The sequence below is a fragment of the Anolis sagrei genome, chromosome 11, assembly GCF_037176765.1.
Source record: "Anolis sagrei isolate rAnoSag1 chromosome 11, rAnoSag1.mat, whole genome shotgun sequence".
NCBI classification, from domain to species: Eukaryota; Metazoa; Chordata; class Lepidosauria; order Squamata; family Dactyloidae; genus Anolis; species Anolis sagrei.
The window spans coordinates 15932141-15959599 of record NC_090031.1 but is presented as its reverse complement, the minus strand read 5'-3'; the positions used below and the strand labels follow the sequence as shown (position 1 = coordinate 15959599).

Genomic DNA, 27459 nt, shown 5'->3' with positions numbered 1-27459 from the left:
AGAGAAAGAAAAAAGGAAAAGAAAGTGGGAGCGAAGGAAGGAGGGAACGAAGGAGAGAAAGTTGGAGGGAAGGAAAGAAATAAGGATGGAAGCAAAAAGCAAAGGAAGGAAGAAAAGAGGTAGAGAAGGAAGAAATGAGACAAAGGGGAAGGAAAAGAAAAGGAAGGAAAGAGGTAGAGAAGGAAAGAAAGAAAAAAGGGAAGGAAAGAAAGAGTGAAGGAAGGAGGGAAAGGAGAGAAAGAGGAAGGGAAGACTGGCCACAGCAAGGTGTGGCGAGTACAGCTAGTTGTAAATAAACCTTTTCTTTTTGTTTAAGATGGGACTCTGTATCTTTTTCTGCCTAAGTTCTACATTCTGCTAGCTGTGAGCTGATGCTCAAGTTTTGTATCCTGTTTGTTTTTGGATAGTCTGCTTATACTTTAGGGTAGTCTTCCTAACATGACTATATGTCTGTGGTTCCAACAGGAAGAGACGGGACTGAAAAGGACCTTTTGCTATTTGGATAGTGCTGTGGTTACAGATGTGACTTAACAGTGCTATGGATCTTGAGGAGGCACAAATAAAGGGCGAAAGGGAGAAACAGGCCAAGAGGAAGAAGGCGTCTCAAGCAAACCCTTGTTGTGATCAACCTCCATCTGGAACTCTATGTCCTCAATGTGAAAGACTCATCATGTGAATCCAGGTCGCCAAAATCTCGTATGGACTCACAGCCAAGACTCTACCCTTGGAAGATTCAGCCATTCGAATAGAACAGCTGCGGGCAGCAAAAGCCATAATCTGGAAAGTGGGGCCAAATACAGTGTTCCCTCACTTATCGCGGGGGTTCCATTCCAGGACCATCTGCAATAAGTGAAAATCCGAGAAGTAGGGATGCTATACCCAAATACAGCCAAAAACCTGGGACAAAGGCCCAAACACACCCGCTTCCAGCCACCTCCAGAAAAAACAGTGCCGGACACAGGGAAGGCACGCTGCCTAGCATGGCCGCCCACAGCCCTCTGAAGGCTGCCCGGAGCTCCCAAGGGCAGCCAAACCAGCAAATCGAGGGAGAGCAGAGTCAGCCTCCCATTGGCTGGCCACCCCACTGGAACTTCTCCGCCACCGAGGGGGCTGTTGGGAAGAGGAAGCCCCCTCTGGCACCTTGACGGTGGAATGAAGGCAAGGAGGGATGGAGGGAAGGCAAGAAGGAGGCGAGGAGGAGGATGGATGTGGGGGCGCCGGGCTCACCTTGGAGGCCACGCCAGGAAAACCGCGAAACAGCGAGTCCGCAGTAAGCGAACGGCAAAGCGGCGAGAGAACACTGTAATTGATGGTTGCCACTTGGCAATCAGTGAAAGAAGCAAGACTAGAATTGTGGGCCTTGAAAAACTTGCTTTCTAGGCCTGAGGCAACCTTGAAAGCTCGCCCGCTTTTCTAGTGTATTCAATCTAAATTTGAGGAGACTCAGAGCATCAAGAGTTTTTCTAACAAATTTGCACAGAGGAACATGCTACAGAAAAGCCTTCCTTTTCTCCCATGCGGCTTTTCTTTCCCCCCAAAATCTACTAATTTGGTCCCCAAAAAGAAGCAGCTCCATCCCTGTTGTTCAAGCCCTGCCGATAGGATAAGGGCCTGGGAATAACTTCTTGAAGGACTGAGAAACCTCAGGGTGTTTCCATAAGAACTGAGGCATTTCACAGAGACCACGCAGAAGAACCAAAAGTGGAGGGACGTTTCAGAAGATAGCCCTGAAATCCCACTCTCCTCCACACGAGATACCCAAAAACGGGCGCACAACATCGATATGGACGCCCATTCCCTTCCATCAGTGGCTTCCAAAACCCGTTTGGTTCACTTGCAGCCTGGGTTGGCTTTCTTGGCAGTCATTTCAAGAGCCCACAGTGGCTTTCCAACTCTCGGAAGCAAAGGCCAAGAGGAGCCAAAGCTTTCCAAACAAACCCAGAAAGGACAGCTGCTTTGGATATCATTTTGCTCCCAATCCTGATATCTAGAGACAACCCACAACATGGTTCAAGTCTCCGGCAGCCTCAAGGAAGCAGCTCTTGAGTCTGGAATACCTGAGCCAAAACATCATTTATATTATATCTGTATCTATATATCTGTGTATATAAATCCCCATGTGGACATTTCCCCCTCCCTCCTTCCCCTCTGTTTACAGATGTAGTTTTTCACATTATCGTTCTGCATTTCTGCAGATTCGGTTAAGTGGCAGGAGCAGACGCACCCTCGGCCCATGCTCCGCTCTCCACCCAAACCAGCAACCTTTCCCCATTTTGCCAAGGGTCAATACGGCTGGAAAGGTAAAATGTGGTGCTGCTATTCAACCGAGAGCACCAGCCTCGGGGCTTGGAATGATACAGGAGAATTGGCCACTGCCCAGATCCCTTTTTCCTCCACCTGTAAAGGCTCATCCGACCGAATGGATTCGGGAGGGATTTCTCAAGATGGACCACCTCACAGAGTCAACATTTCCAAAAATCTCTTCATCCCAGGACGCCACAGGGAGATAAGACACAAGTGCGGTAGTGACTGTGTGCATGAGAAAGAGAGCGTTTGTGCCTGAGCGCCACCTCCACGATCCAAACATTCCCTTCCTTCAAACACATCCCTTGGTAAGAAGGGAACCTGTGCTGCTCTGCACACCTCCCTTCCGACCCCAACAAGCGGGGGACGCAGCCGAGACTTCCGCGGATCCTTTATGCCGAGGGCCAGATGGGGAGCGGGTGAGCTTCCGTGTTGAAGACGTACTTGTCGAGGTTGATCAGGTTCACGTCGTCCGAGAAGAGCAGGAAGAAGTACTTGAGTGTCTCCCCCAGGAAGAAGCTCTCCATCTTGTCCTTCGGCTCAGGGTTGCTGGGGTTCTGGACGTTGTTGATGGAGGTGTAGCCGCCCGTGGGGACCTGGAGGGGGGAATCCCCAAGAGACGAAATGAGACCTTGGAAACACCCAAAAGGGAAAGGAAGCGCTCCAAAATGGGGCAATCCGTTAGTAAAAGAGGAGTGACAATGCGTCACTGGCCAATCGCTACATTCACACCTATCTCGAACAGACAAGAGGTCTTTCTCCCACCCTAGACATTCCACAGATATATAAACCCCATTTTCCTAGTTTCCAACAGGCCTCACAACCTCTGAAAGGGTTAAATTGATACAATGACCCAGCAAAAGCTGCAATTCAATATAAGCAGGTGTGTCTGTAGCTTAGAAATCCTCAGTCTGAGAGAGATCTCTGTGAGAGAAGGGCCTTAGTGTGTTAGTAGGCTTCAGTATGAGAAGACCTTAGTGTTAGTTTGCCTCTGTATGAGAGGCATCAGTCTGAGAGCCCTAAGTATGAGAAGGCCTCAGTGTGTGAAGTAGGCCTCAGTGTTAGTAGGCTTCAGTGTGAGGTAGGCCTCAGTTTGAGAAGGCCTGGTGAGAGAAACTTCTGTGAGAGATGCCCAAAGTTGAAGGCCAACACACAACAACCCAGTGATTCCGGCCATGAAAACTTTCGACAATACATGCTTCAAACGGTTTCCCCCCAAAAGAGTTTCTACATGACATGGTTTTGCCATCAAAGTGAAAAGAAGATGGAAAATTGTGAGTGGAAAAACTACTGCAGAAGAAATTGTATTACTATCCTCATCCTGCCTTTCCCCCAAAATGGAGACTTGGAATCAAAGACTCCTAGAGTTGGTAGGGACCCTCAAAGGCCATCCAGTCCAACCCCCTTCTGCCAGGCAGAAAAAAACACAATCAACACCCCCCCGCCCCAACAGATGGCCACCCAGCTTTTGCTTAAAAGCCTCCAAAGGAGGAGCCTCCACGAGAAACTGAGGCAGAGAGTTCCACTGTTGAACAGGTCTCCTTACTCTCATAGGGTTCAACACCGTTTGTGGCCGCCACAAAAACAAATTTTCTGGAGTAGAACTACTTTCAAAGTAAGGACCGCGCAAATAAACAGAAGGTAATACTTTCAAACCAGGAACAGAACATTTTTCAAATTGATTTCGTATTGTTATTACTCCCACCAAAGGGCCCTGCTTTACCCGTGTGTATCTGTTGAAGCTTTGCAGGATCTCCCAGCCCCAGTCCTGGTACTTCTTGTCACCGGTGAATCGGTAGAGATAGAAAAGGCTCTCCACCGTCTCTGGGCGCAAAAGGTTGTGCCTGTCGGCTGCCTGGAAAAGAGGAGAGAAAAGGGTCAGGAAAGAACATGAGGTGGCCAGGGATGTCATTGCAAAAGGCACCATGAGGCCAAAGGTCTGGAAGCCATGACTCCCTCTGAAGATGTGTTTAGCTTGGAGGGAAAGAACACTGTCTTCTTTTCCTCTTGAATTGCTTTGCCCACAATTGGAGACAGGGTTATTGCAGATAAGTCTGACCAAAGCATAAGAGAGAGCTGTCAGAGATATTAAAAATTAACTAGGTATCTGTAATTACAAAAATGTGAGTCAAGCACTGAAAGGGTTAAATGGATACAATGGCCCACCAATATAAGCAGGTGTGCCTGTAGCTTAGTAATCCTCAGTCTGAGAGAGATCTCTGTGAGAGAAGGGCCACAGTGTGTTACTAGGCCTCAGTATGAGAAGACCTCAGTGTTAGTTTGCCTCTGTACGAGAGGCATCAGTCTGAGAGAGTCCTCAGTGTGAGAAGGCCTCGGTGTGAGGTAGGCCTCAGTGTTAGCAGACCTCTGTATGAGAACGGCCTCAGGGTGAGGTAAGCCTCAGTTTGAGAAGGCCTGGTGTGAGAAGCTTGTGTGAGAGACACCCGAAGCTGAAGGCCCTCGTGTGTGAAACTCCAGTGTGTAAAAAGCTACTGTGTGAAGTTCCTGTGTAACCTCAGTGCCTCAACCAGGCCCCTCCCCCCTGTGGCACCAACGGCTGCTCTGACCACAGCGAAGACAGAGAGGAGCAGAAGACATTTCCATCTTGTCTTTACTAATAATATAATATAGTATATTGTATATACATATAATATTTATAATATTATAATATAATACAATATAATACTAGTAATAATACAATATTATAATTATATATTTACATTACATGCAATATTACTAATAATATTATAATATAATAGTATAGTGCAATATAGTAATATATAATACTGATATTGTACTATGCTAATAATATAATATATTGTATGAAAATATATATTGTAAGCCGCTCTGAGTCCTCTTCAGGGTGAGAAGGGCGGCATATAAATGCCGTAAATAAATAAATACATAAAAACTAGACAAGAGTTCTTTCTCCCACCCTGGACATTATTCCACAGATATATAAACCCTACTGCCTCACTTCCAACAGACCTCACAAACTCTGAGGATGCCTGCCATAGATGTGGACAAAACGTCAGGAGAGAATGCTTATGGAACATAGCCAGACAGCCCAGAAAACTCACAGCAACCCAAGATGCATTATTATTATTATTATTATTGTTATTGTTATTGTTATTATTATTAACTTTATTTATACCCTGCAAAATCTCCCGAAGGACTCGATGTGGCTTACAAAGGCCAAGGCCGCTGACAACAACAACATACAATACACAATAAACTCATAAGCAAATAATAAAACATCAAGCAAAACAATTAAAACCAAAGGCCGGGCCAAATGTAATGGACAAAATTTAAAAAGTGCTGTTGTGATACGAAATATGTAGAGGTATTTGGGGTAGGTGCAGGTTGCAAGCAGCTGCTTCTAGCTGCAAGACACTAGGGGAAATCCAGTCCCATTGGTTTTTGTGGATCTCCCCTTCATGGTGTTGGGTCATGTCCAATTTGTGGTCTGCTAAGACTCCAAGATCTTTTTTGTGTGGACTGCTGTTGAGCCAGGTCTCAGTGGGAAAGATGGTCTAACACAGTCACTGAAGTAGATGGTGCACAGATGAGCCCCTCTTCCCATCCTTTTGTTCTCCAGCAGTGATTAAACCTGATATTTCCCAGATCTCCTTCCTCCTAATAGTTGGAAATGTCAGATGAGCCCACCTGGCTACAGATATGGCCCAGAGGGAAGCATTTCCAAGGGCCGCCCAGGAGGCTCACCTTGATCTCTACGTCCTTCCGGTCCTTCTGGGCATGCAAGTTGAAGTGGACGATCTCTGGGCTCAGGCCGGTCTCCACCTGGGCGTACATCTGGTAGCAGGTCTCCACCAGCTCTGCCGCCAGGGTCATGTGGTCTGCAGGGAGGCCGTTGTGGGCCCCCAGAGCCAGGGCCCCGGGCAGGAAGCATACCAGGTGATCCTGCTCAGGATAAGCGGGAGGTCAGTCAGGGTCAATTTGCGTTTGGAAATTACCCAAGACATCCTAATGAAAATGGGGTCAAGTATATGACGAAGCCAAAGCATCTGACCAGGAAGACAAGAGGCGTGCATGGCACTCTTAACTTGGCTCGGTGGCATGAAAACAGTTTAAGGGGTGCCTTCCTCCTGTTCTCCCCGCCTCCAGACTCATTGAACCTCCCCAAAACGAAGCAAGCCTACCATTTTGGCACTGAAGCGTCCGTGGGCGAGCTCCCCGACAAAAGTCAGTCTCTTGGGCTGGGACTTCCGGAGAAGGTGCGCTTTCACCCCCTCGATGCCTTTAACGTAATCTTCCAAAAGCCTGCCATTGAAAACACACACAAAATGCAGTTGTTGTTTTAAGTCTCTTTCCCTACAACAGGGAAGGAAAGGATAGGGATTGATGAAAGGCTGGGACAGGGGACAGGTTCCTCATAATTATTTATTTACTTCACTTGTATACCACTTTCTCACCTGGGGGGAGGGGGGGGTGACTCAAAGCGGTTTCCAACATATTTATGGCAAAATTGAATCCCTCACATACATATGAAACCTAACATAAAACAACAATAACATATAACTTTCAATTAGGTCATAAAAATGCCACAACATTTCAACATTTGACAATGGAACTGGACAATGCTTGATAATAATGAGACGCTAATGATGTTGTTTTTATTGCTTTTGTGGTGTTTTATATTGTTTAATGTTTTAATCTGTATTATGTTTTTATATGTACTGATTTGTTGGAAACCGCCTTGAGTCACCGATTGGCTGAGAAAGGCGGTATACAAATACAGTAAATAAATAAATAAATAAATATTGAAATGTGGAGTTAAAAACATATTAATATTAACATGAAAATCACATATTGTAATCCAAAAATCGTAGTCGAGGCCATTCCAAATATCAATTGCACTTTTTTTTTATCATGTCAGAGCAACTTGAGAAACTGCAAGTCGCCTCTGGTGAGAGAATTGGCCGTCTGCAAGGACGTTGCCCAGGGGACGCCCAGATGATTTGATGTTGCACATAATCTCTGATCATTCTTTGTATTGCTTACTGCCCAAAGGCTTGGTCCCATAGCCAAGTTTTTACTTTTTTCTTGAAGGCCAGGAGGGAGTTCCACAGCTTGAGGAGCTACCATTGAGAAGGCCCTGTCTCTCGCCCCACCTGCAAGGGAGGTGGGATCGAAAGCAGCGCTTCCCCAGATGGTCTTAACCTCTGAGGTGGCTGTTGTTGTTGTTGTGTGCTTTCAAGTCGTTTCAGACTTAGGTTGACCCTGAACGAGGGCCGGGTAAATGACCTTGGAGGGCCAGATCCGGTCCTTAGTTTGAGGACCCCTGGTTTAGGGCTTTATAGGCTAAAGCCAGCACTTTGAATTGTGCTCAGTAGCACACTGGCAGCCAGTGGAGCTGGCGTAACAGGGGGGTTGTGTGCTCCCTGTACGCCTGGATGAGAAAGAAGACTGTGTAGATGCAGTTGGACTGTATCTCCCAGCAACCCCAACCAATGTGAGGAAGGACAGGACTCGCAGTTCAGTAATACCTGGAAGCCTGGCATAACAGATACCTGATTTAGCTGTCAGAACTTATTGTCAAGAGCTCAGCCTTTCCAGAACCAGGGTCGAAGAGAGGGAAAAAGTGCGGGGCCATTCAAGAGCAAGGAGAAAAGAAGTTCTGAGGACCCAAATGTGGTGGCTCAGTCCTAAGGGAAGCCCTGGAGTCCCCCCCACTGACAGCCACGTCCATGTCAGAGCATAGGGAAAGGAAGCTAGAGTATAAAGAGGCACTGACGCATTCTCCTTCTTGCCTCCCTGGATCCACTGCTTGAGCAGGTACTCGTAGTAACTGTCCGCCCGAGCCCCCAGCGTATAGACCCCCAGGTGGGTGAACTGCCCGGTGTTGGTGTTGATGAACATGGGCACCAGCCCATCGTTCTTGCCGGCAAGAGTGTGGACATGCGCCATCACCCCATCCACAGCATTCTACGAGAAGGAAAAGAAAAAAGAAAAAAGAAATCAGAATCCCAGAATCCTACAGTTGGAAGAGGGTCCCTTTCAACTCTAGGATTCTATGGGGACTAGATATAAATATAGGTCACTTACCTGTAACCGTAGTTTCCCAAGTGGTCACCTGTGAATTCGCACATATGGTAAAATATGGTAAAAATATGTAGCCCAATGAAAATTAAAAAAACAATAGTTAAAACTACTCCTAGTCTATAAATTATGTAAAAGTAAGCTAGTCTAAAGAGCAAGAGATTCCTAAGCTGCTGCAATAGCGGCGGATAAGAAGAACTGAGGTGGTGGCTCCGCCCAACTGCTACTTATACTCGCAAGGGGAGAATGGGCGGGGCCAACCGCCAAAGTTTTTCAAATCTATCTAGAACAGTGTTTCTCAACCTGGGGGTCGGGACCCCTGGAAGGGTCGGGAGGGGATGTTAGAAGGGTCGCCAAAGACAATTAGAAAACACAGTATTTTTTGTTGATGGTGGGGATACCGTGTGGGAAGTTTGCCCAAATTCTATCGTTGGTGGGGTTCAGAATGCTCTTTGATTGTAGGTGAACTATAAATCCCAGCAACTACAACTCCCAAATGTCAAGGTCTATCTTCCCCAAACTCCACCAGTGTCCACATTTGGGCATATTGAGTATTTGTGCCAAGTTAAATCCTGATCCATCATTGTTTGAGACCACAGTGCTCTCTGGATGTAGGTGAACTACAACTTCAAAACCCAAGGTCAACACCCACCAAACCCTTCCAGTATTTTTCTGTTGGTCATGGGAGCTCTGTGTCCCAAGTTGGGTTCAATTCCATCATTGGCGGAGTTCAAAATCAGCCCTCCCCTCAACCCCACCAGTATTCAAATTTGGGTGCATTCAGTATTTGTGTCAAATGAATGAAAATACATCCTGCATATTGGATATATTCATAACAGGAGCAAAATTACAATTGTGAAGTAGCAATGAAAATAATGTTATGGTTGGGGGTCACCACAACATAAGGAACTGTATTAAGGAGTCGCGGCATTAGGAAGGTTGAGAACCACTGATCTAGAAGGTTCCAAAGCTGTCTGCTCAGACGCAGAATTTACCATATGTGCGATTTACAGTTGGCCACGATGGGAAAACGTATGCAATCAAAAGACATGGATAGCCCATCCCTCAAGAGAAGACCTGGATGGCCATCTGTCAGGAGTGCTTTGAATGCAATTTTACTGCTTCTTGGCAAAATGGGGTTGGGCTGGGTGGCCCAAGAGGTCTCTTGGAACTCTAGGATTCGATTATTCTGTTTTTGGAATGGATGGCGAAAACTGGTGCCTCTGGGGCCCAGCAAGTGGACATAAGGGACATCAGCTCAGGAAAAGAGAGACAGGAACCCTGTGAATGTTTTGCCCCCCAACCCGTACCTGGTATTTTTCCTCCCCGGTGAGACGGGAGAGCTCCCGGAACTCCAGCTGGATGCTGGTGACTTCGGCCACGGTGCTGTCCGAGGTCCAGCGGGGTGGGTGGGCTGTGCCCCGGCCGATGTTGACGTCTGAGAAGGGGATCTTGGACGGGGTGTTGAAGGCCGGCATGAGCCTGCTCCCAATGTCTTTCTGAAGAGAGAAGAAACATGTTCAGCCACGATGAGATCATGCTGACACAGAGGACCTCAAACTGTCTGCTGCCAACTTGGAAGCCCAATGCTTTTGTGTGGCCACACAGGGTCACTTTCAAACCTTTGGCCATTCTACACATGCTTGTTTATAAAAGAAGCCCACGTTTCCCTAGGTCAATACAGATACCATGCAGCCCCCTTCTACCTTCCTCTAACCTTGCTTTGTTTGGCTTTCAGCCTCCAAACTCAAGGCAGCTGTGGCTTCCTTGATGGAACCAATCCATGATGGCAACAGTCTTGGACAGCCATGGCTCCCAAAGTGACCCATTTAAGGTGGAATCAGGTGTCAAACAGGGATGTGTTATTGCCCCAACTTTATTCTCATCACTATGATACTTCATCTTGTTGATGGGAAGCTTCCCACCAGAATGGAAATTATCTATCCGACAGATGACAAGCTATTTAACCTCAGCAAACTGAAAGCCAAAACCAAAGTCACAACAACATCTGTTCTAGAATTCCAGTATGCTGATGATAACGTAGTCTATGCGCATTCAGAAGACCTACAAGCCACTCTAAACACCTTCACAGAAGCTCGGACTCTCACTGAACATCGAGAAAACCAAAGGTTTTTTGTGATAAAATTAGGTGCCTCGGCTTATATTCAGGTTGGCTTATACTCAAGTATATATGGTATATAGATTCCTCTGTAGCCCAAGGTCCCTTTCCCAGAGCTGTCAGAGGGTTAGTAAACAGGCATGTCCTTGTACTGGAACTCCCAACAGCGATAGCGAATGGTGGGGAATGCTGGGAGACACAATACCCTCCCAAAGGTGCCTGGGGACAGCTGCTCACCGCTTTTTCCAGGAAGAGGCTGTCGCCAGACAGGTGATAAGTGCTCAGCAAGCCGCCCAAGATCCGAATGGCACTCTCGAATAGGTTGACGTCCACATTCTTATCGAAGCGGAGTTCGGTGGCAACCCACTGCCGGGCCTCGGCAAACTCTGCATCGAAGGAAAGGATACCAGAGAGTATCAACATGACATGGTCCTAGCTATTCTTTGCAGACAAAGGTGCCAGGAAGCCTGCCCTGTGTTTCCCTGCCTTTCTTGCACATGTAATATAATGTAATGTAATATAATATAATATATTGTATATACATATAATGTTGATAATATTATAATGTAATACAATATAATACTAATAATAATATATTATAATTATATATTTTATATTAAATGTAATATTACTAATAATATTACAGTATAATGTTATAGTACAATGTAATATTTAATATTAATATTGTGCTATGGTAATAATATAATATATGGTATTTACTTTTTACTTGTAAGCCACTCTGAGTCCCCTTTGAGGTGAGAAGGGAAGCATATAAATGTCGTAAATAAATAAAATAATAAATAAATAAAATGTATGGCCCACGAGGTTAAAAATGGCTGCCAGTGAAACACAGGCAAGGGTGCCTCTGCAAAGGACTTGGAAAGGAGCCCTCCTAAGATATCCTAATAATAAAATAATAATAAAACTTTATTTATATACTGCCCTATCTCCCCTCAGGAACTCAGGGAGGTTTCCAGAGACATAAAACATACAGAGTAGCCATTAAAATATAAATATAACCTGTTAACAACAATCCTATGCATTAAAAGCAAACCAATTTATAAACCACTAGCCGTCCCCTGCCACATGTTGCTGTGGCCCAGTCTGTGTATATGTGTATATGTGTGTGTATATATGTGGTTTTGGCCTTTTAAGTTCCTTTTGCTGTGTTTTTCAGTGTTTTTATGAGTGATGGTCACTCATTGGCCTGATAGGTGTCTTAAGTCCAAATTTGGTGTCAATTCATCCAGTGGTTTTTGTGCTATGTTAATCCAACAAACGAACATTACATTTTTATTTATATAGACTAGCCATCCCCTGCCATGCATTGCTGTGGCCCAGTCCGTGTATATGTGTTTTGTGTGTGTGTGTGTGTGTATATATATTTGTGTATGTGTGTATATTAGTGTGGTCGCATATATATGTGTGGTTTTGTGCATGCGTTGTAATGTTTTTGGGGTTTTTTTTGTCTTTTTAAGTTTCTTCTGCAGTGTTTTCCAGTGTTTTTATGAGCGATGGTCACTTGGTCTGTTAGGTGTCTTGTATCCAAATTTGGTCTCATTTCATGCAATAGTTTTTGAGTTATGTTAATCCTACAAATGAACATTACATTTTTATTTATATAGATTGTGCAAACGCCCTACTAATATGTGGGGCAGGACAGGATTGAAAGGGCTGATCAAGGTTCCTATAGAAGTAATGAGGCCAGGGGAACGAATAAAGTGCCGGAAGTGGATCTGATTACTGGCCAGGGTAGGGTCTGGGGCTACTTTTTTCCAGGGCCTTCTTGCAATTTTGATGAGAAAGGTCTAGGTCGTGAACCAGTGTCACGACATGGGGGAGGAACAAGGGAATGAACAAGGTGCTAGTTCGGCCTTTACTACTGACGACATTTATATGCTGCCCTTCTCACCCTGAAGGGGACTCAGAGTGGACTGTAAGATATATATACATACAATATATTATATTATTATTAGCATAATAATATAATATAATATAATATAATATAATATAATATAATATAATATAATATAATATAATAATAGTGGGAAGGAATCCCACTGGAGCATTGCAACACACCCAAATACCTGGGAGTCACTTTGGACCGTGCTCTGACCTGCAAGAAGCACTGCCTGAACATCAAGCAAAAAGTGAGCGCTAGAAACAACATCATACGAAAGCTGACTGGCACAATCTGGGGATCACAACCAGACACAGTGAAGACATCTGCCCTTGCGCTATGCTACTCTGCTGCTGAGTACGCATGCCCAGTGTGGAACACATCTCACCACACTAAAACAGTAGATGTGGCTCTTAATGAGACATGCCGCATTATCACAGGGTGTCTGCGCCCTACACTGGAGAAATTACACTGTCTAGCCGGTATTGCATCTTCTGACATCCGCCGGGAAGTAGCAGCCAATAGCGAAAGGACCAAGTCAGAGACATCTCCAGCTCATCCCTTGTTTGGGTATCAGCCAGCACGTCAACGACTTAAATCAAGACATAGTTTTCTTAGATCTACAGAGACACTTGCTGGAACACCTCAGCAAGCGAGAGTCCAAAAGTGGCAGGCCCAAACCCGTGGGTGATACCAGATGAGAGACACCCTCCTGGGCACACAGGGGACTGGGCGACTTGGAAGACGCTGAACAGACTGTGCTCTGGCACCACGAGATGCAGAGCCAACCTCAAGAAATGGGGCTACAGGGTGGAATCCACAACATGCGAGTGCGGAGAAGAGCAAACCACAGACCACCTGCTGCAATGCAAACTGAGCCCTGCTACATGCACAATGGAGGACCTTCTTGCAGCAACACCAGAGGCACTCCAAGTGGCCAGATACTGGTCAAAGGACATTTAATCAACTACCAAGTTTGCAAAATCTGTGGGTTTTTTATCTGTTTGTTTGTTTTGTTCTGTTAGAAATGTAATACAATGGTATGGTTGCTGATGACACGATAAATAAATAGTAATATTACATGTGATATAAAATCTATAATTATAATATCATATTATTAGTAGTATTATATTGTATTACATTATAATGTAATTATTATATGTATATACAATATATTTTATTCCATTATATATTATATTATATTATATTATATTATATTATATTATATTATATTATATTATATTAGTATAGCACAGGAGACAAGGTGGAACTGTCCCCTGCACCCCCCCCCCCCCATTCACTCTGGTCCAGAGCGGCAGTTGGTGCTGGGGGGAGGGATTCCCAACTAGGGGGCAGGGGCATCAGGCTTGGGACTAGTCCTTATGAAAGGACTGATGAAACCACCAGGTCTTCAAGTCCTTCCAGAAAGAGTAGAATGACAGAGCCTGTCTTAGTTCCCAAGAGAGGGCGTTCCAGAGGCGAGGGGTCACCACTGAGAAAGCCCTCTCCCTTGTCCCCACCAGCTGTGGCAGGTGGCAGGAGTGAGAGGAGGGCCTCCCCGGTAGATCTTGGATCTGCTTGGTCACCTCTGAGCGCACTCTTGAAAGAAGAATATAAACTAAGGAAATGACAGAGGAGGCACCAACCTTCCTTTAAGTCCATGATCCACATGGTGTCCAAGGCATCGATGAGGGTCAGTCCGAGGCCAAACCATTCGTTGAAGGACTTTGAGATGGGCTTGAGCTCGTCGTGGCCCCAGGCAAACTCTTTGTAGCCCTTCCAGGCATGGCGGAAGGCCTCGATGACAGCCAGCTGGCGCTCATTGAGGGGAACTGGGAGGGGCAGAAAATGGGAGGAGCAGAAAATGGGAAGCATTACAACTTTTTGACAAGGTGGCTGCTGGGATGAGGCCCAGTTCTGCTTGGAGAACACAGAACCAGATGGTTGGAAGACACCCCAGGAGCCATCCTGCCAGACAAAAACACAGATTCCTTCTTCCCCAGCATGGGACTGCAGTGCAACATCTCTGGGGGGCAGCGAGTGGACATTCAGATCCCTCCCTTCTGGAACTGGGAATCAGGGTTTGGCCACCATACGTACCTGGCTCCTTTTGGTCTTCGGCTTCCATCGGGGAGGGTTTGTCCGGTTCCTTTATTTTACTGGAAGGAAGCTCTGTGCCCTGATCAGGCTCAATCACGGCTCCTCTCCAGCTAAAGAAGAAGAAGAAGAAGAAGAAGAAGAAGATGAATCCAGGTTCACTGGTCATAATAAAAATCATTATTATAATTATTTTATTTCTTACCAGCCTCTCCTTGAAGCTCAAAGCTTCAACATACCGTAGATACTGAAGTATAAGCCAAGTTTTTCACCCCTTTTTTAGGCTGAAAAAGTCCTCGTCGGCTTATACTTAAATCGAAGTTATTTATTATTTTTACCCTGTTATCATTATTATTTTATTACATTTATTACTTTACTCTATTACTATTATTATATGGTTGCTGTAAGTTTTTGAGGCTGTATGGCCATGTTCCAGAAGCATTCTCTCCTGACGTTTCGCCTACATCCTCACAACCTCTGAGGATGCCTGCCATAGATGCAGGTGAAATGTCAAGACAGAATGCTTCTGGAAAATGGTCATACAGCCCGAAAAACGTACAGCAACCCAGTGATTCCAGCCATGAAAGCCTTCGACGTTTACATTATTCTACTCTATTATTATTACATTTATTATTTTACTCTATTTATTATTATTATATTTACATCATTTTACTCTATTTTTATTACATCTATTATTTTACTCTCTTTTTTATTGTTGGAAGGACATGTAAGCACATTTACATTGAAGAAGGTCAGAATAGTGCTTTAATCAGAGTTGGACAATCTTATCTTAAATTACAGTTTTATGTAAATTTTCAAAAACATTGAACCTCCTGATGCCTCAATTAATGTCATTTTATTGGTATCTATTTTTAGTTTTAAATTGACCAGTATCTGCTGCACTTCCCACTCTCAGCTTATACTCGAGTCAATAGGTTTTCCCAGTTTTTTGTGGCAAAATTAGATGCTTCAGCTTATATTCAGGTCAGCTTATACTCAGGTATATACAGGTAGTAGTTATAATATTAATACTTTGCAAGCCAACCGTGTTTCTGCAAAAGGAACGTTCTTTACAGAGACCGAAAGGAGCTACTGGCACTCCAGGCTGCCTACCTGATGACCGACTTCTCTGTTTTGTGCTCTCTCTCTGCTTGTGCAGGCTCCTCTTCAGCTCTGGGGGCCTCTTCTGCCATCTTCTCCCTCGTCTCCCTGCGGGGCGGCCTGATCTGGAGGTTAGGGGGCCCTCGCCGAGCAGGAGGCAGCTTCGGAGGTTTCTAAGGGAAACATAGGGCCCCAGATCAGAGAGGCTGAGCCCAAACATTTTCTGCAAACCTGCAGGAAAGGCTCCTGTCAAAACTTAGGCCAGGTTTTGATCCAACCCCCAACTCCCCACCCTCAGAATTCATAATGGCTTCATCTCTGTAACGTTCTCATTTGTCAACAACCCTCTGTTATTTTTGCAGACTTCAGTGGGGTCTTGGGAATGGAACGTGGCTCTCAAGTTGGGTCACATTCCATGGAGATAGCTAGAAAGATCTATGAACTGGCTCCATTGTGCAATAATAAAAACTCCAGGGCAGGGGGAGGAATTACTTGAAGGGAGACCTCTCCAAGATTGGCGTCAGCTTTCTGCGGAATGGGGAGGATTGCCTGATTCGCTGGATTCAACCCGGGGATCTCCAGGTCCGCTTTCGGTTCTTCCAAAGACCTGCTGGCCACGCCTGTGTGGGTCACAAAACAACAACACCGGCAACAGTGAGGACCTGATGCAATGCCATGAAATGAGCCGCCAAGGCTGCAGGCAAGGAGCTCATCTCGTTTTGGCCACATGACCCAATTGCTGTCTGCTTTTTCAGCATGTTTTTGGTCTCGCAAACAAAAATCTCAACCTCGATATTTGCATAGGTGCTCAGGAACTAAAACAGCTTCAACCCCCAAGGCTGGATTTAGTGTTTTTGTTCCTAGCGACTATTAATAAACATACCACAAACCTGCAAATTACCACCATGCTGCTACCTGAAGCCTTGGTACTCTGCAACTGTCCCATTCTCTCAAGCCAAAAAAGAGACAGTTTACAACGGAAGAGCTTTATTTCTTATTGGCACAAAGAGGAAGCCACCTGGTGCTAGCTCGGCACAAAGTTTTGTGAATTCCTACCAAAGTTTTTTACAACAGACTTCTCAAGAACCGAGAATCACAGAATTCTAGAAGCACAAAGCACCCCCAACAGATGGCCATCCAGCCTCCGCTCAAAAGCTTCCAGAGAAGAAGCCTCCATTGAACTCTAAGGCAGTGAGTTCCACTATTGAACAGCTCTTCTTACAGTCAGCAATTTGTTCCTAATACAGTGGTTCCTCACTTATTGCGGGTGTTATGTTCCAGGACCAATTGCGATAAGTGAAATTACATGAAGTAGAGACACCCCCTCCGCTCCCTCCATACCCTCTTTACCTTATGGAGCAGCAGCAGCCGCAGTTGAGGAGGTGGTGGAGGTGGCGTGGGGCCCAAGCAGCGGCAAGAGGCCCAGGCGGCGACGAGGAGGAACAGGAAGGTAAAGTGGGTGAGGGGACGACTCTTCTTCCCTTCTCACCCTCTTTACCTTCCTCTTCCTCCTCCTCGTTGCTGCCGCTTGGGCCCCGTGATGTCTCTGCCGCCTCCTCAATCAGACTGGTCATTTAAAATATTTTTGTATAGTAAATGTCAGGTGCCTCCTCCGCAGCTTCTGAAAGGTAAAGAGGGCGAGAAAGGAGGAGGTGGGGCCTTTCTGCTCAGTGTTCCCTCGCTACTTAAATTCATTTTTTTTAAAAAACGCAAAACTGCCAGTCTGCAAAGTGAGGGAACACTGTATTCAGGTATTGTCAAATGGCTTTTGTTCCATAACCTATATGCTTCTGATTAGCTATAATCCTACATCAGTGGCATCAAATGTGTAGCCCTCCAGGTGCTTTGGACTTCAGCTCCCAGAATTCCTAGCCACTGGACAAGCTGGGCAGGGCTTCCTGGAGTAGGAGGCCCAAACATCTGGAGGGCTACAAGTTTGATGCCTCTGTCCTACAATCTATATGCACGAACAGCATGGATTTGCCTTGTTTTTTGCGTGTTAGCCAGACAGAAGGAGTTGTACTTTGACTAGACCAGAACTTATTATCATATTTATTTATAGACGATCTCTTGGTGTCCAACCTGTCAGAAATCATCACAACCATCCCAGCCCATAACTAAGAGAATTCAATGTATTGCCTGAGAGAGATCCATGCTCCAAAAAACTACCAATGCTACAGTTAAGGCTTCGGCCCAGCACCTGGGAGTTATGCCTCACTGTTATACACCATGGGACTTACTTTTCCAGGCTTCAGCCATGTTGGCATAAGTAATAACTCCACAAACAGCCAGGAAGGCGAAGGAGAAGAGGATCACGTTCCGCTGGAGCCGGGACAGCTGCTTCCATTTCTGACAGCAAAACCACAGAGGAGGAAATGTCTTTAGCTGACAGCCGCAGGAAAGGTGCATCAACCCCATGTGCCCTCACTCCCAGGTGAGAGAAGCAACAACACGCAACACTTCTGCTGTGAGTATTTACACTGGTTCAACATACGTGGCATTGGGTCGAGTCAGTATGCACACACGCAGAGACACACACACAAACCCCTGCCAGTAAAGGGATGCTTCCTTCTGGGGAGTTGAGGGGAAATATCAAGGATTAAGTGGTAAGCAAATGTGGTGGCATCAACAATGGATTGTGATATAATCAGGGATGAGGGAGTGTTTAGCTTTAAAGACCTGAGTGCTTTGTCTTGGGTGTGTGTGTCAAGGTCTAAAAGCAACAAACAAGTCACCTTAACAGATTAGAGAGCTAATCAGCCAAAACTAACAAAAAGTATTTCAACAAGGAAATACAAATTAAATGGACAGATACAATTTTGGTGGGACCTGGCTCAGTAACAAAACATTGGGAAAGGGACCAAGGAGTTCACAAGGTTGAACATGAGCCAACAGTGTGATGCAGCAGCAAAAAAGCTCAATAGGTTGCATCAATAGGAATCCCACTGAAGTGGTGCTCACATTTGTATGTTTTTGAATTGCTAGGTTGGCAGGAGCTGGGGCTAACAGCAGAAGCTCACGCCGCTCCCCAGATTCAAACCTGCAACCTTTTGGACAGCAAATTCAGCAGCTCAGCAGTTTAACCCACTGCGCCACCAGGGGCTCGCTGGCAAGGCTACTCAATGTTAATCAAGCTTGCTAATTGCGACATCCACACTTGCTTCAAACAGACAAGGGTTCTTTATCCCACCCTGGAGATCATTCTATAGGGATATATACACTCCACTTGCTTTGCTATCTCTATGCAGAGACTCTCATTGATTGTCAAGGCTACTCAATGCTAATCAAGCTTACTAATTGCAACATATACACTTGCTTCAAACAGGCAAGGGTTCTTTCTCCCACCCTGGAGATCATTCTATAGGGATATATAGACTTGGCCACGGTGGTCCATGCTCTTGTTACATCCTGAATAGATTACTGCAACACGCTCTACGTGGGGTTGCCTTTGAAGGCTGTTTGGAAGCTTCAAATGGTCCAAAGGGCGGCAGCCAGGTTACTAACAGGAGCAGCGCTCAGGGAACACACTACTCCTCTGTTGCGTCAGCTCCACTGGCTGCCAATTTGCTACCAAGCACAATTCCAAGTGTTGGCTTTAGCCTATAAAACCCTAAATGATTCCGGCCCAACTTACCTGTCCGAATGTATCTCCTCCTATGAACCATTTAGGAGCTTAAGATCATCTGGGGAGGCCCTGCTCTCGATCCTGCCTGCCTCACAAGTGTGATTGGCAGAGATGAAGGACAGGGCCTTCTCAGTGGTGGCCCCCCGGCTATGGAACTCCCTCCCAGGGATATTAGATCAGCCCCCTCCCTCCTGACTTTCCAAAAAAAAAAAAAGTAACGACCTGGCTCTTTGACCAAGCTTTTGAGAATGCAGCAGAATAGATAACATGGAACTATGAATGATGAATATGGAATGACCAGACAATGTTACTGGATAACGTTTTTAACAAGATGACACCGATGATTATATGCTTTAATGGTTTTTATTTATGTTTTATACTAGCTGTACCTGCCACGTGTTGCTGTGGCCAACCTTCCCTCCCTCTTTCTTTCCTTCTCTCCTTCCTTCCTTCTCTTTCCCTTCCTCTTTCACCCCGTTCTTCCTTCTCTATGTATTCTTGCACTGCAACTCCAGAAGTCCTCCTGATCGATCTATCTACCTTTCTATCACTTTCTAATCTATCTATCTGGAGGATTGCTGGGAGTCGCAGTCCAGGAATATGAAATTGGAAATATGCAGGGATTGGGATGCTCTCAAAGAAATGTAAGGGGAAGAAAGTTTGCATCTTGGAAGCAGTACACTTGGATCATCTTCCTCTCCTAAAAGGCCTGGTCTAAGGGATGCTGGGAGCTGTAGTCCAGAAGAGAGTGTGGATATGCTATTGTGTGTTTTATTTGCTTGGAGAGTCATTTGTGCGCATGCACTGTAGCGTCTTTTTGCTTTTTTGGCTTTTTAAGTCCCTTCCACTGTGTTTTTCAGTGTTTTTAGGAGTGATGGTCACTCATTGGCCTGATAGGTGTAGTGTGTCCAAATTATGTGTCAATTCATCCAGTGGTATTTGAATTATGTTGAGCCCACGGGAGGGGGAGGCACATTTTTATTTATATAGATTGTAATGCTGATTGTTTTAATGGCACTTTTATGAATGCCCAACATTGAATTGTGCCGATCTGTAGCCCACCTTGAGTCACCGTATGGCTGAGAAAGGTGGGCTATAAATATCGTAAATAAATAAATAAATAAATAAATACACTCCACTTGCTTCACTACCTCTATGCAGAGACCCTCACTGACTGACTTACTCAATGCTAATCATCTATTTATTTATTTATTTAGAGCTTTTATAACCCGGTCTTCTCAACCTCCAAAGAGGGACTCACAACAAGAGTAAACAATAGTATAAAAACATCACACTTCATAATACACTAATCCATAAAATACATTAAAATACAAACATAGAATTACATAAGGCCAAGTCATCAGAATGAAATCACAATTCAACACCATCCGTCCGTGTGGTCAAGAGATATTGACTCACTCATCAAATGTTATATTCCAAAGCCAAATTTTCACCAGCTTTCTAAAAGTCAGGAGAGAAGGGGCAGTTCCAATCTCCAGTGGGAGAGAGTTCCAGAGCCGAGAGGCTACCAACGAGAAGGCCCTGTCCCTCGTCCCCACCAGACACGCTTGGGACCGAGAGCAGGGCCCCTCCAGAAGATCTTAACAACCTTGATGGTTCATAGGGGAGAATCCGTTCAGACAGGTAAATCAAGCTTGCTAATTGCAACATTCACACTTGCTTCAAACAGGCAAGGGTTCTTTCTTCCACCCTGGACATCATTCCAAAGGGATATATACACTCCACTTGCTTTACTACCTCTATGCTGGTCGCTTCTGTGGCAGGCTCAAACCCAGCACCACAAACAATGGCTGATACCAAATGAGAGATTCCCTCCTGGGCACACAGAGGACTGGGCGACTTGGAAGGCGCTGAACACACTGCGCTCTGGCACCATGAGATGCAGAGCCAATCTTAAGAAATGGGGCTACAGGGTGGAATCCACGGCATGCGAGTGCGGAGAAGAGCAAACCACTGACCACCTGCTGCAATGCAACCTGAGCCCTGCCACATGCACAATGGAGGACCTTCTTGCAGCAACACCAGAAGCACTCCAAGTGGCCAGATACTGGTCAAAGGACATTTAACCAACTACCAAACTCACAAGTTTTGTATTTGTCTGTTTGTTTGCTTTGTTCTGTTAGAAATGTAATATAATGGACTGGTTGCTCTGACACGACAAATAAATAAAAATAAATACTACCTCTATGCAGAGACCCTCTGTGACGGCGCAAGTGGCGCCACCTATGTATAGAATTGTTAGTTGCAAGATTTAAACTGTTGTATCATGCTTAATCCTGCCCCTTTTTTCATTGCTTGTGTACAGTTGTATGGATTGGTTACTTATAGCTGTCAATCAGTATATTTGGCTCCACCTCTTCCTGCAAGAGGGGTGAACTTCTTTTCTTTTCATTCTGCCTTCAGAGATCATACCACATGGATGTGAGTAAAAGACTTCATTCTTAAGGACCCTGATTTAAGTTAACTCTTAGCACCAGTTCTGAGGTTTTACCCCTGGGACTCATGCTTTATGTCCAGATCATCCTGGACAATTATTGAGGAGACCCAGGCGCCTTCAAGCCGGTTCTTTTGGCACCAGCGGAATATCCTGAATCTTCAAGACATAGACCATCTGAACTGGGGTTGTGGTTTGCTCCGGCATTCACAGCCATTGAGGAAGGAGGAAACTTGGTGAGGCTTCTCAGCTTCAAACCCCTTGGACCCAGGACTTATTGAGACTGTAAAGTATGTTTTCCTTTACCCCTCTGAAGTTTTCCAGCTCATTGCTTTAAAGAAATGGCTTTGTTATCAATAAAACTTATTTTGAGCTATTTACAGCGTTTTGGGTTTTTGGGAGTTCCAGTTTCCTAAAGGAGGGCAAGAAGCAATCCCTTGGGGAAAAAGTGCCACGTCCATTATTATTATTATTATTATTATTATTATTAAACTTTATTTGTACCCCGCTAGCATCTCCCAGAGGATTCGATGCGGCTTAGAACAGGCCGAGGCCACAACAATACAACATAACAATACAATCAAGCAAATCAAACAATTAAAACAAATTAAAGCAAAATAAACAACAAGTACAGTACATTAAAACACAATAAAACTGGGCCGGGCCAAAAGGTGGGTACAAGGATTAAAAGTGCTGATTTGACAGGAGGTGTATAGAGGGCTTCTAGGGCATGTGCGATGTGCAGCAATCATTGGTTCTGGTAAAGTGCTTGTAGGACTCGGTAGTGGAGATTTCCTAATCTGGGAAGGCGCATCGGAAAAGCCAGGTTTTTAAGTTCTTTCTGAAGATAGCCAATGTAGGGGCCTGTCTAAGGTCTTTGGGGAGGGTGTTCCAGAGTTGGGGGGCCACTACGGAGAAGGCCCTGTCCCGCGTCCCCACCAAGCGCGCCTGCGACGCTGGTCCTTCATTAAGACTAATAGCCCCCAAGCGCGACGGCACACCCTCACTGATTGACGAAGCTACACAATGCTTATCAAGCTTGCTAATTGTAAAATTCACACTTGCTTCAAACAGGCAAGGGTTCTTCCTCCCACACTGGAGATCATTATAGTGATATAGATACACCCCACTTGCTTCACTGCCATTAGCTACTAGAGTAAAATAAATGTAATAATACTAAAAAAGTAAAATAATAAATGTAATAATAATAGCATATAATAATAATAATAATAATAATAATAATAATAATAATAATAGAGTAAAATAATGGAAAGTCTTGGAAACGACATTAAAGAAGTATGAATCCAGAAGCCTCTTCTGCTATTCGCGGCCCGGCCTGCAGAGGGCGCCGCTCTCCCCTCCTTCCCTGACTCCCTCCCTCGGGCTCAATGGCGCCTCCTCCTCCTCCTCACCCTCCAGCAGGAGCGCCTCCGCCAGGCCTTGCCGTTGTTGTACCCGCCGAGAGTGACCGCAGTGAAGTCCCGCCGAGGGGGCGACGGGAGCGGCGGGGGCGGAGGCGCCGAGGGCGAGGCCCCCGCGTACATGGCTCCCTTCCTTCCCTCAGGAGGCCGCGGCCTCTCCGCTTCCTTCCCCGTCGGCCGCCATGATTCCTCCACGGGCCCACAGAGACGCGCGCCTAGAGCGGCTGCGCCTGAGCCCCTCCCGACACGTACGCTCTCCACTTCCCCTTAGCAACGAGGCCTACTAGGTTTTCCCTAGCAACGGGGCCTAAAAAAGCCCCAAAACTCCACATTGTCGAAGGTATTCATGTCCGGAATCATTGGATTGCTGTGAGTTTTCTGACTGGCCGTGTTCCAGAAGCATTCTCTCCTGATGTTTGCTCACACCTCTAGCAGGTATCCTCAGAGGCCTGCTGGAAACTAAGCAAGTGAAGGCAGAGAGTTCCACTGTTGAACAGTGTGACGATGTGTAACTTTTATTCTTATGGTTATGTGTTGTTTAAACAGTAGTTAATAAATGGTAAGTATGTAGGATTATATTTTGTTAGAGATAGTGGCTGGTGGCTTGAGCTGAGTTGCCATAGCAACGGGGGCGGAGCCAACTGTCACTTCACCGCGCAGCTTTTTGAAAGTGACAGTCTGTAAGCTGGAGAGCTACAGGAAGGGACTGATTTCTCTAGTGGGAGAAACAGGGAATTAATTTGTGACCAAAGGGGTTACAGGAAAGGACCCAGTAGTGATAAAACTACAGGGGGTTATTGATTCTGGGTTAAGAATCAAGGTTTGGCTGGGAGCCAATTCTGTTGAATAGGCCTTTTGGCTTATATGTTTTGGTGGGACAGAAGAGATACATCTGCTTATAGAAACCTCTTGGAAGTCTATACCTAAAGTAACTCATGAAACCTTACTAATGTAACCAATCAAGATCCGTGCCTCTAGTGAAGAAACAATCGAATCTGTTATACCTTGCTTGTTCTAATAAACTTGTTACTGTTTTCCTCAAGCCTTGCCTGATACAGTTTCTCCTAAGTCAAACAGCCTGCATAAGAAGTAAAACCAAACCAGGGACAGAAAATGCTACGCTATCAATACTTCTGTAAATAATAGTCCCTTTATAAACCAGCTCATAAGCTGATATTGATCATTGCCCGGCTTTCCTCCCAGATTAGGTGGCAGTAGTTTTACCCTCTTACAGTTCCTTAACTTCAGCTAGAATCTCCTTTCCTGTTATTTGAACCCATGGCTCCACTGAGTCCAGCAGAAAACAACAACAAAACTAGGTAAGTGGAGGCAGAGAGTTCCACTGTTGAACAGCTCTTACAGTCAGAAAACAGTTCCTCAACTTCAGCTGGAATCTCCTTTCCTGTTATTTGAGCCCATGGCTCCACTAAGTCCAGCAGAAAACAACAAAAACTACAAAACTAGGCAAGTGGAGGAAGAGAGTTCCACTGTTGAATAGCTCTTACAGTCAGAAAATAGTTCAAGTTTAGCTGGAATCTCCTTCCCTGTTATTTGAACCCATGGCTCCACTGAGTCCAGCAGAAAACAACAACAAAACTAGGCAAGTGGAGGCAGAGAGTTCCACTGTTGAACAGCACTTATAGTCAGAAAAAAGTTCCTCAACTTCAGCTGGAATCTCCTTTCCTGTTATTTGAACCCATGGCTCCACTGAGTCCAGCAGAAAACAACAACAAAACTAGGCAAGTGGAGGCAGAGAGTTCCACTGTTGAACAGCTCTTACAGTCAGAAAACAGTTCCTCAAGTTCAGTTGCAATCTCTTTTCCTGTTATTTGAACCCATGGCTCCACTGAGTCCAGCAGAAAACAACAACAAGAAACCTAGGCAAGTGGAGGCAGAGAGTTCCACTGTTGAACAGCTCTTACAGTCAGAAAACAGTTCCTTAAGTTCAGCTGGAATCTCCTTTCCTGTTATTTGAACCCATGGCTCCACTGAGTCCAGCAGAAAACAACAACAAAACTAGGCAAGTGGAGGCAGAGAGTTCCACTGTTGAACAGCTCTTACAGTCAGAAAACAGTTCCTTAAGTTCAGCTGGAATCTCCTTTCCTGTTATTTGAACCCATGGCTCCACTGAGTCCAGCACAAAACAAAAACAACAACAAAACTAGGCAAGTGGAGGCAGAGAGTTCCACTGTTGAACAGCTCTTACAGTCAGAAAACAGTTCCTCAAGTTCAGTTGCAATCTCTTTTCCTGTTATTTGAACCCATGGCTCCACTGAGTCCAGCAAAAAACAACAACAAGAAACCTAGGCAAGTGGAGGCAGAGAGTTCCACTGTTGAACAGCTCTTACAGTCAGAAAACAGTTCCTTAAGTTCAGCTGGAATCTCCTTTCCTGTTATTTGAACCCATGGCTCCACTGAGTCCAGCAGAAAACAACAGCAAAACTAGGCAAGTGGAGGCAGAGAGTTCCACTGCTGAACAGCTCTTACAGTCAGAAAACAGTTCCTTAAGTTCAGCTGGAATCTCCTTTCCTGTTATTTGAACCCATGGCTCCACTGAGTCCAGCACAAAACAAAAACAACAACAAAACTAGGCAAGTGGAGGCAGAGAGTTCCACTGTTGAACAGCTCTTACAGTCAGAAAACAGTTCCTCAACTTCAGCTGGAATCTCCTTTCCTGTTATTTGAACCCATGGCTTCACTGAGTCCAGCAAAAAACGAAAACAACAACGTCTTGCCGAAGGCCAGAATCACTGGGTTGCTGAGAGTTTTCTGGGTTGTATGACCATGTTCCAGAAGCATTCTCTCCTGACGTTTCACCCACATCTATGGCAGGCATCCTTAGGGGTTGTGAGGTTTGTGGAAAACAAGGCAAGTGAGGTTTATATTCCTGTGGAATAATGCCCATAGTGGGAGAAAGAACTCTTGTCTGTTTGAGGAATGTGTGAATGTTGCAATTAGCCACCTTGATTAGCATTTAATGGTCATGTAGCTTCAAAGCCTGGCTGATTGCTGCCTGGGGGGGGGGAATGCTTTGTTGGGTTAGGCTCAGGAGCAAGCAATTATCATAATCATAATAATCACTGTTGTCAAAGGCTTTCATGGCCGGAATCACTGGTTTGCTGTGAGGTTTCCGGGCTGCCTGGCCCTGTTCCAGAAGCATTCTCTCCTGACATTTTGACCACATCTGTAGCAGGCATCTTCAGAGGTTGTGAGGTCTGTTGGAAACTAGGCAAGTGGAGTGTATATATATATATACCTGTGGAATAATGTCCAGGGTGGGAGAAAGTACCCTTATCTGTTTGAGGCAAGTATGATTGTTGTAATTACCCAGCTTGATTAGCATTGAATAGCCTTGCAGCTTCAAAGCCTGGCTGTTTCCTGTCTGGCTAACACCTCCCAACAAAGGATTCCCCCAGGCATTAGTATTACTATTAATTTAATAATAATAATAGTAATAGCAGCAGCACTTGTCTCCATTGCCTTTTTTAGGCCCCTTCAACACAGCTGTGCAAAATCCCACATAATCTGCTTTGAACTGGGTTATTTGGTAGTGTGGACTGAGTGGAAATCATCTATCGGTCAGATGGCAAGCTATTTAACCTCAGCCGACTGAAAGCCAAAACCAAGGTTAAAACAACATGTCATAGAACTCCAGTATGCTGATGACAATGTCGTCTGTGCGCATTCAGAAGACCTACAAGCTACTGTAAACACCATCGCAGAAGCATACGAGAAGCTCAGCCTGTCATTAAACATCGAGAAAACCAAAGTGCTCTTCCAGCAGTCGCCAGCTAATCCCAGAAATACAGCTTAATGGTGTAACATTAGAAAATGTTGACCATTCCTGCTACCTTGGCAGCCACCTCTCCACAAAAGTCAACATTGACACTGAAATACAAAGCCGCCTGAGCTCTGCGAGTGCAGCATTTTTCTGAATGAAGCAGAGAGTGTTTGAGGACCGGGGAGACCAAGGTGCTTGTTTATAAAGCTATTGTCCTCCCAATCCTGCTATACGTCTGCGAAACGTGGACTGTCTACAGATGTCACATGCAACTCCTGTAACGCTTCCGTCAGCGCTGCCTCTGGAAAATCCTGCAAATCTCTTGGGTAGACAAGCAGACAAATGTCAGCATGCTGGAAGAAGCAAAGACCGCCAGCATTGAAGTGATGGTCCTCCGCCATCAACTCTGTTGGACCGGCCACGTTGTCTGGATGCCCGCCCATTGTCTCCCAAAGCAGTGGCTCTACTCCGAACTCAAGAATGGAAAACAGAATATTGGTGGGCAGGAAAAGAGATTTAAAGATGGGCTCAAAGCCAACCTTAAAATCTCTGGCATAGACACTGAGAACTGGAAAGTTCTGGCCCTTGAGCGCTCC

The 27459-nt window shown here is 45.3% G+C and overlaps 1 protein-coding gene across 1 annotated transcript; it reads right to left on the bottom strand.

The window, feature by feature from the left end:
• Window positions 1-2054: 2054 nt before the first annotated feature.
• On the bottom strand, window positions 2055-23300 carry MAN1B1 (mannosidase alpha class 1B member 1). The gene is made up of 13 exons (XM_060757228.2): window positions 23074-23300; window positions 17822-17930; window positions 16074-16201; window positions 15594-15754; window positions 14484-14593; window positions 14030-14215; window positions 10721-10869; window positions 9675-9863; window positions 8060-8250; window positions 6465-6585; window positions 6028-6225; window positions 4028-4159; window positions 2055-2900 (listed from the first exon to the last, which is right to left on the bottom strand). The coding sequence occupies exons 1-13, from the start codon at window positions 23203-23205 to the stop codon at window positions 2697-2699; spliced, it is 2010 nt and encodes a 669-aa protein (XP_060613211.2). The 5' UTR covers window positions 23206-23300; the 3' UTR covers window positions 2055-2696.
• Window positions 23301-27459: the final 4159 nt, after the last annotated feature.

Excerpts from the sequence above, each read along its gene's own strand:
- MAN1B1 (XM_060757228.2), bottom strand. The coding sequence starts at position 23,205 with ATGTACGCGGGGGCCTCGCCCTCGGCGCCTCCGCCCCCGCCGCTCCCG. Across the intron at positions 6,226-6,464 it reads GACGCTTCAGTGCCAAAATG|GATCACCTGGTATGCTTCCT; the intron begins GTAGGCTTGCTT and ends TATCCTGAGCAG. Across the intron at positions 4,160-6,027 it reads GGAAGGACGTAGAGATCAAG|GCAGCCGACAGGCACAACCT; the intron begins GTGAGCCTCCTG and ends CCTCTTTTCCAG.